This window comes from Corythoichthys intestinalis, chromosome 2, assembly GCF_030265065.1.
Source record: "Corythoichthys intestinalis isolate RoL2023-P3 chromosome 2, ASM3026506v1, whole genome shotgun sequence".
NCBI lineage: Eukaryota > Metazoa > Chordata > Actinopteri > Syngnathiformes > Syngnathidae > Corythoichthys > Corythoichthys intestinalis.
In genome coordinates, this window is record NC_080396.1 from 12588841 (window position 1) to 12598657 (window position 9817).

Below are 9817 nucleotides of genomic sequence, written 5' to 3' on the forward strand. Positions count from 1 at the left end.
GTGTGCGTGCGTGCGTGCGTGCGTGTGTGTGTGTGTGTGTGTGTGTGTCCCGGCACTGGTGGTGGGGCCCATAGTGATATCTTTTCATGGGGCCCAAAATCCCTGGCAGCGCCCCTGATCGGATGTGATAGCTGGAGAGTTCAAATGGATTCAGTTGCTGATTAATTTAGTTTGATTGCTCCCGTCCCCCTTAATTGGGTTCGGTGTTCGCTGTTTTAGTTTCATTATACTTTGAGTGCATGCGGGTGTATTGAGTTGCATGAAGCTAAACCAGTACTTCTCAAATAGTGGGGCGCGCCCCCCTGGGGCGGCGCAGAGCGATGCCAGAGGGGGCAAATGTGACCTCGGGGAACATGCTTATTTTTTTATTTTTTTTTGCCGTACTGGAATAAAGTGTACTTGCACATCCACTCAGTGGGTGGCAGTGGCGCTTTCATTTTCAGAGTGCGCGCAGTATTTTTGAACAAAGGAAGAGCACTCAGCACACACAGAAAACGGATATGAAGAGCAGTGTGCCGCCGCCGTTTTCGAAAGCCGTTTTCCGATCGGACTCACTCACGCAGCGACCCACTGTCTTGTCCGGTGTAGGTGCGCCTACACCTGTACTCACGTCGCCGCCCAAGAAGTGCCATTTTCGGCTTGGGATTGTCACGACGACCGCCCTCACCTACGGTTCTACCTCGGCCGCCAAGAATGCGCTTTTTTCGTGTCGTTTGCCTTTTAGCTTTGACTTTTATTACAGTGGGTGATGAGGAAAGACCACTGTTTACTGTGTCTAAAAATAATTATAGCGGACAGCCAGAAGCCAAATCAATTAAGACGCTACTTAAAGACATTAGACCCCAATCTCATTGATAAGCCGCTTGATTGTTTTTCAGTGAAAACGTGCCGAATATTGCCAACAATCATCCTGCTTTGTCAGTGTTATATCAGTAAACCAGTGAGCATCGTTAGCATGCTCATTGCAAAATAACTCCACACCATTGCAAAGGAGGTTAATACTGTGAGCAGCAAAAATAAAAACTGTCTTTCTGTCCAAGGACACATTTTTTCTTTTATTCGGTTTTGTTTTTTCGGTCAAATTTTTTAGCATATTGTCCTCATGAGTGAATGTTTCTAATCAATTTTAATTTGTTATTATTTACTGATTTTATTACATTTTATTTTTCTGTATCAAATGGTCAAAAATGTACCTTGAGAGTATTTTTTACAGTTTGGATGTGACTTTTTTTGAAATTCAGGCAAATTGATGCGCGTCAAGTCTTTTCTGTTACAAACAAAACAATGTTAATAAAGTTATACTTTATTATAAGTTGATCTATGTTACTTTTTTTCTTTATTAGAAAAAAAGGACACAATGTTAGGCAGATGCGTATTTATAATAGTAATTTTATAGACAAATGATACTATTTACAGTGGCGGCAGAGAGTTTGGGGGGGCGCGAAACATTTACGTCTTCCTTGGGGGGGCGTAACAGAAAATAATTGAGAAGCACTGAGCTAAACCATCTAGAAAACACATGGACTGACAGCTATACCAGTCAAACGAGTGATGCAGTGACTAAAAAGTTCATACCTTCTTTAAACCTTCAAACGGGATGGACTGCATTTGTTCCTAAAGGCCCTGTCACCTTATGAGTTGAAAGAACGATGGAGGCTGATGGTCATGATAGGGTATAAACTTGAGCTATTTCCTCAGGTTGCAGGATTGCAAATGTGTGGTGGTGCGAACGTAAGACTTAAAAAAAGGACTTTTAGACTTTAAAGTATTAAAATGGTGCTGATGCTACATATCCTAGCCATTTTAATGTAATTACTGTATTTAAAAAACATAATTTCCAATTGACATGGCATTAATACCCTTACAAAGTGGCTTCAGATTATTTGATTTGGAATTTTGCAAAAAGGAGGGGTTAAACTCATTGTTGTCACACGCAGGAAGACTATTTCCACTAGGCAGGACACAGGAGAGACATCAATCAGTCCCAATGATTTTAAACTCAGTCGTAAATTTTACAGGGAGCAAAGTGCAGTGAATGTAGACCAGCTGTGCTTCGATTTCAGCCAGTAAGTCAGTATATCTGAAAAAAGAGCAGAAATGCTGGAAAATCTTATATTCATCCTCTAATGTCAAACGTGCATTTTTTAGTCAACCTACTAAGAATAAAGAAAGTTGCCAGAATCTGATATGAAGCATTTATGTTTTCATCAACGACGACGATAATGAAAATCTTTCGTTGACAATTTTTTTCATGCCGATGGCATGACAATGACAAGCTAAAAACGTGGCTTGGGAGACTAGAACATAGGGAGACGAATGCCAATTTTCGTCTAACGAGACAAGACGAAAATGCAACATAGTTTCTGTCGTATGTTCACAATGAGCGATATTTTCATATGAAATGTGGAGTACGTCAGTTTGCATCGTAGCAGTGTTGAGGTGGTGTCACTCATGTGAGGTGTGTGCCTCTTCCTCACTCTCCTCACCGGAGTTTAGGATGTTTTTCAAGCTAGGCTACGCTCCATCTAACTTGTTTACAGTGTATCACAAAAGTGAGTACATCCCTCGCATTTCTGAAGATATTTAAGTATATCTTTTCATGGGACAACACTGACAAAATGACACTTTGACACAATGGAAAGTAGTCTGTGTGCAGTTTATATAATAGAGTTCAGATTTTTCCTCTCAAAATAACTCAAAATATAGCCATTAATATCTGAACCCCTGGCAACAAAAGTGAGTACACCCCTGAGAAACTACATCCCTAAATGTCCAAATTGAGTACTGCTTGTCATTTTCCCTCCAAAATGTCATGTGACTCGTTACAGGAGTGCTGTCAGAATTGCTGTAGAGATTGAAAAGGTGGGGGGGTCAACCTGTTAGTGATCAGACCATACGCCGTACTGTACATCAAATTGGTGTGGATGGCTGTCACCCCAGGTGCGAGCCTCTTCTGAAGACGGTATACAAGAAAGAAACCGTTTGCTGAAGACATGTCAACAAAGCACATGGATTACTGGAACCATGTCCTATGGTCTGATGAAGATTAATGTGTTTGGTTCCGATGATCTCAAGCATGTGTGGTGGTGACCAGGTTAGGAGTACAAAGATAAGTGTGCCATGCCTACAGTCAAGCATTGTGGTGGGAATGACCCCCCCCACACACACACATCTCTTCAATCTCTGCAGTAATGCTGACACCACTCCTGTAACGAGTCACATGAAATTTTGGAGGGAAAATGACAAGCAGTACTCAATTCGGACATACAGGGATGTACGTAGTTTCCATGCGGTGCACTCACTTTTGTTGCCAGGGGTTTAGATATTAATGGCTTGCCTGGTACACCAGACTCACCGCTGTTCCAGCTATTGAGTCTGACCACCATTCAAGCGGATACAATTTCCAGGGCGGAGCAAGCCACAGCAAACAGACAGTGGAGTGGACCAATCAGCGACGGGCAGACGTGACGTTAGTAAACTGACGAGGGAAGGACGAGGGACTTGCGCGCGGAAGTAAACATACGAAGAGAGCGGAGTTTATTCAACATGGCTAGCGCGAGACAGACTGTTGTCAATGACTCGTGTCGATGTGTTTTTGGTAATTTAAAACTGATTTTACCGTGGATTGGAACATATTCTCGGCTCTCCCGTTGACCATCTGTGTTGTGGAGACGACTTTCGACGCGCAAGAGTGACGTTGAATAACACGTCACGCATATAAACGAATCTGATTTCTCGATTGATTTTGTACCTGCTCGAGAGGCCGTTAATGGGATGGTTCCCAGACTATTTCTCTGTGTTTGAAAAATACAGGGAGAATAGCCTGGCAGAGCCAGGCAAATTAATGGCTATATTTTGAGGAGAAAATAAATTAACTCTTTTATATAAGCTGCACATAGACTACTTTTCATTGTGTCAAAGTGTCATTTTGTCAGTGTTGTCCCATGAAAAGATATACTTAAATATCTGCAGAAATGCGAGGGGTGTACTCACTTTTGTGATACACTGTAGATTGATTGGTAAGATTTGTTTTCTTATCTTGGCAATAGAAATATGCAGTGTTGCTTTAGCCTTTAAAGGTCTATGACGAGTGATCATCACACACTAAATGTAATTCGTCGCATTAGCATAAACCTTAGCATGGCGACCGAGCATCCTCTTAAACATTAGGACAACTTTTTCTACATACAGTTTGTAGCTTCTAGGTGGGTTTAATTGAAAATTATGTACTGCCTTTGCTGCTGAGCGGATATTATTATCACGAAGTTGGCGTTGTCCATTTAGACGCTGCACTACATGCTCTGTCTGTCTATGTTCATTCGAAATTGTTAGAAACCTTTCTTTAGACTTCATAGACGGCAAAGGCAACAAAGATGGAACGTGTGTATTAGCAGCTGCAGTTAATCAATATTGAACAACAAATGTTCTGAAAACAAATGTTGAAGCGCAGGCAACACAGAAGACGTTGTCGAATATTTGAAAACAGTGGTATTGTTATGCGGAACCGGAAACAACGTTCTGAGCGCACCAATCACAGTCCTTTGAAGTTCACGTCATGCGCGTTGACGTGACGCGTATTCAGGATTTTTTAGAGGCGCACGTCAGCCAACAGCGTAGGGTCGTAAATTGAGTCTGCGTTAACGCAGAAGCATAAATCGGTCTAGATTAGCGCTCCGTGCTAAGTAGTGACGTCTCATCAACAAAGAATACAAATAATACATTTGGCTTCATTTTCTCACTTCTGAGACGGAGGCACACTAGATCTAACAACACACACGACTCAAAACAATCTAACTCTCGGGTGAATATTATTGTTTCAGTAACTAAACCTGAGTGTAGCAGGGAACTCTCTCTCCCTCTTGCTCTAATCACTGGCGTCCGCACAGCCTAACATTACACACAAACAAGGACCCATACGGAACTGCTAATAGCTGTCGACAAAAATCGATTATCAAATTCGTTGGCAACTGATTTATTAATCGATTTAATCGATTCGTTGTTGCAGCCTTAGTCGGTAAAGTTCTTTCTATGTAACAAGACAATTTTTGTTGTGTGTTTGGTGAGGAGTGATGAAGATTTGTAGCCGCCTGACCAAAAATGCCTCAGAAGTTTTATTATGGTGGACCATGGCCAGTTCATGAAAAATGGTCTTGATACACAACTGAAAAAATAAACTCTTCTGTACCCAGCTGTAATATACAGTCCCTGACAAAAGTCCTGTCGCTTATCCATTTTGTGGAAACAATTGCTAATAACCTGACTTTTAATTATTCAATTTGTTTCAGAAATTCCTAATATGAAAGCTAAGACCCTCCCAAATGATGTTGAATGTACTAAAATATATTTGTTTCACTGAAAAAGATTTATCATTTAATGAATGAATAAAGGTCAAATTTTGGCAAGACAAAAGTTTTGTCGCTTACAGAAAGTAGCGTGAAAATTGAACAAAAAATGTACTTCAATTACAAAAATATGTTACATAACATAAGCGAATTAAGTAGTGGTGCTGTGAGATCCAAATGTAATATTTTGTATGACTTTCATGGGCTTGAAGGACTGCATCCATGCGGTTTGGCAAGGATTCATACAATTTATTGATGAAGTCATCAGGAACATCAAAGAAAGCAGTCTTGCATGTCTCCCAGAGTTCATCAACATTCTTGGGTTTCGTCTTCCATGCTTCCTCTTTCAACCTACCCCAAACATGCTCAATGATGTTCATGTCTGGTGACTGGGCTGGCCAGTCCTGGAGGATATTGATTGAAGTATGTGATGGAGCACCATCCTACTGCAGAATTTGTCCCTTTTTATGGTTAGGAATGTAAGAGGCAGCTAAGATTTGTTGATAGTTCAGAGTATTTATGTTGCCTTCCACCCTGCAGATCTCTCGCACACCCCCATACTAGATGTAACCCCAGACCATGATTTTGCCACCACCAAACTTCACTGTTTTCTGAGTGAATCTCAGATCCATGCTGGCTCCAGTAGGACTCCTGCAATATTTGCGGCGACTGTGGTGTAATTCAATGGAAGATTCATCTGAAAAATCCACCTTTTGCCACAAAACAGTGAAGTTTGGTGGTGGCAAAATCATGGTCTGGGGTTACATCCAGTTTGGGGGTGTCTGAAAGATCTGCAGGGTGGAAGGCAACATAAATAGTCTGAAATATCAACAAATCCTAACTGCATCTTACATTCCTAACCATAAAAAGGGACAAATTCTGCAGCAGGATGGTGCTCCATCACATACTTCAATCTCTACCTCAAAGTTCAAGGCAAAGAAGATCAAGATCCTCCAGGACTGGCCAGCCCAGTCACCAGAAATGAACAGGATGAAAGAGGAAGCATGGAAGACGAAACCCAAGAATGTTGATAAACTCTGGGTGGCATGCAAGACTGCTTTCTTTGATGTTCCTGATGACTTCATCAATAAATTGTATGAATCCTTGCCGAACCGCATGGATTCAGTCCTTCAAGCTCATGGAAGTCATACAAAATATTAAATTTGGATCTCACAGCACCACTACCTAATTCACTTATGTTATGTAACATATTTTTAATATTTGAATTACATTTTTTGTTCAATTTTCACACTACTTTCTGTAGCTGACAAAACTTTTGTCTTGCCAAAATTTGACCTTTATGTCTTCATTAAATGATAAATATTTTTTCAGCGAAACAATATTTCGGGCGGGGGTGGGGGTAGACGCGGGTTTGGGGGTGCGTCCCCTCCTGCCATCCCTGAAGGCCGGTCGATGGGTGCGCGGGTGGCCCGGGGGACCACCCTGGATCCCGGGGGGGGGGGGGGGGGGGGGGGATGGACTGCGCTTGACCACCCACCCCCCTACCCGCTCTCCCTCCCCGGGCTGGCTGGGTGGGGGTCGCGGCCCTGGGTTGGTGCCCGTGCGGCTTCTCCGCCCGTCTGGGTGGCTGTCGCGGGCCCGGCGGGGCTCGCGTGCTGCTGGATGTGGTAGGGCGTGCTCGGGTTGGGGGTCCTGATGCCGGGATTGGCGATGGGCAACGTAGGGTTGGTCGCCAACGGGCTTACATTCATAAGAGATTCACACGATTACTGGGTTCTAGATCACAGAACTGACTTGTGTACACTCTACGCCTTTCAATCACTTAGCTTATAGACACCCCCACCCCCGTCCCCCTCTTTCACTGGCCAGTTGGCCCTCACATGGTGTAAACCGGAAATACATCTCGCTGACAATGGCACCAGCATATTAGTAATTAGTCTAGATGTTCAATGTATTTCTTGTTTTTGTTTGCCTATGTGTTTCTTTTCTTTCTTCTCTTGTGTTTCTTTTCTTCTGTCCCCCCATAATCCCTTCCTGTTTGCTGCTTTGTTGTAATAAAAAGGTATTTTGAATGATCACAATGGGAGTATATCAGACTCTCAATGTGAAACATTAAAACTGTTCAGGCAATCCGGGCACTTCGACTTCCATTCTCTGTGTCAAACGGCTGAACAGGACAGGTATTAAAATTTTTAAAATAAATAAATAAAAATAAAATAAAGTTCAAGATATTTCCTTTATTGCGTGACATAAAATGTAGCTTCGTCTCTTGTGGTGGACTTGCGCCATCTTTTGAGTTGACTCACACTGAGGAGGTATCTTACTAGAATTTTTTTCCACTTAGTCAACAGCAGCCTGTGCGTCCAAAATCAAACCGTGGCTAGTTCTGGATGAATTGTAAGCTAATGTCTCGTTGGTCTTTTCATTCCACTCTACTTTTCTTAAGTCTGACCGGACCTCGGTTGTGTGGCGCTGAGGGAACGCCAGCTCCTTCCTCCCTCTCGGCCCATGATTAGAAACGAGGGCCAACTAGAATAAAACACACCATTGTGTTTGCCCTGTTGCTTCTACCAAGCACGTTCCAAATTCAAAGACTTTAACACCGTTACTTCACCCGCCCGGAATGTTACGTTGAAAACATCAGAGTTGGGGTATACTGTACTTAAAAGAAAAATAGAATGAATGATGTGGTGTTGCAGCAGAGGAGGGTGAAGCAGCAGTGAGTAGAGGTGGGGTGGAGGGATTTGTTGCCGGGACAAGGACATGTTTAGGAGGAAATCTGGAACCAATATACTTGGGAAGCTTCCATGGCGAGGCACAAACGTCATTGAGGTTTGATTTGGTTGGCTGTACGAGACACCTTGTTCCTTTGATCATAGGTCCCCATAGTTTAGGGTTCCTGTTGTACCGATCTAGAAAAAAAAAACAACGGAGACCTGCACACGAATCAGTGAATCAGATGGGCGGACCGCCGAACACATCGAGGTCCCCTCCCTTTTTAAAAGTCAGATTCAAGTTTCTGTTGGATCACATGCAGCTCGAGGAGCAGCGGGACATGATGACCAATGTGGTGATTACTGGTTGCTTTGCAGTTGTGAGCATGAAGAAGCATAGCGGTAAACCATAGTTAAATGCTGGGATTCTTAACTGTTCCTGAAAAAGACGTTTCAGAAGAAAGGACAAAACAAGAGGATTTGAAAGTATTCTCGAGGAAAGAAACATTACTTAAGTATGAGAGACGAGGAGCAGGCTGGTGGAGATCATCCGGTGGGAGAGGTGGTTTCCAATGAGGAGAACACCGGGAAACCAACTTCAAATACCTGTCCTGTCCTCGTGGCGACACCTGGATTTCGAAGGCGAAAACGACACACAGGCCCACCTGAGACGGACGACACTACCACAGTCACATCAATTGACGACGAGCCTGGAGACGACGTCCGGATCGATACGCCAACCCGAACGAAAAAACGGTGTCCTGAAAATCTGCGATCTTCATCAGGACAATCCCTTTCTCCGATTCCAGTTCTTAATCCTGGAGCATTGTCACCTCTCGAGGACCCACATGGCCAACGGGTGATCGCCAACATCCGGGAGCGGCAGAGGACACAATCTCTCAACGACGCTTTTGCTTCTTTGCGTAAAATAATACCAACGCTGCCTTCGGATAAGCTGAGTAAGATTCAGACTCTTAAACTGGCGTCGCGCTACATCGACTTCTTGTACCAGGTTCTGCAAAGCGACGAGATGGATTCAAAGATTAACGGCTCTAACTACCTGGCTCACGAGAGACTAAGCTATGCCTTTTCTGTCTGGAGGATGGAGGGGGCTTGGTCCACCATGTCTGCCAGTCATTAGCCTGTTCTTTAATGACACATGTTTGTCACCTTTTTAACTAGTAAGTCTCAGGTTACATCATCGGTTTGGCTCACGTCAAGCAAAGACTGTGACTGAATGAGAAAGCCCCGTTGAAATATGTTTTTCAAGCCCACATTTTAGTTTATATTGATACATCTCTATCCGGCTTTTGTTTTTGTTGTTGCCATCGAACAAGAATGCTAATTTTAATTCTTTCTGGGAATTCAACCATTTTTAAAACAGGACATTTCACCTTCTGGGCTGTGACTCCTCATGAATAAGTTTGGATACTGAAGCCAAAGTTTCATGTTCTACCTTCAGCAACCCTCTTGTACACTACAATCTTCGCTGTCAATGTAGGTATGCAAGTTTTCTTAAACTTTTATTTTTACCCGAAAAAAATAAAACTTTTGTCATGTTAACTTGAGATTTTGAGCAGAGTTACCTCAAATTGTTAAGTTTCTTTAGTAACATGTTGTTTTGAGTATTTGGAACTCATTTTATCAAGTTCGCATTAACTTGAATGATCAAGTATTGATACCGTATTGGTCCGAATATCAGATGGTGTTTTTTGCATTGAAATAAGACTGAAAAAGAGGGGGTCGTCTTATATTCGCGGTCTAGACATTATACCCATTCACGACGCTAAATGGCGCCAG

General features: G+C 42.8%; 1 protein-coding gene across 1 annotated transcript; it reads left to right on the plus strand.

Annotated features, from left to right (window-relative positions):
* The first annotated feature begins 8534 nt into the window (after positions 1-8534).
* Positions 8535-9368, plus strand: LOC130911958 (twist-related protein 2-like). Its single transcript, XM_057829656.1, has one exon. It carries the CDS (start codon positions 8535-8537, stop codon positions 9156-9158), a length of 624 nt encoding a protein of 207 aa, XP_057685639.1. The 3' UTR covers positions 9159-9368.
* The last annotated feature ends 449 nt before the right edge of the window (positions 9369-9817 follow it).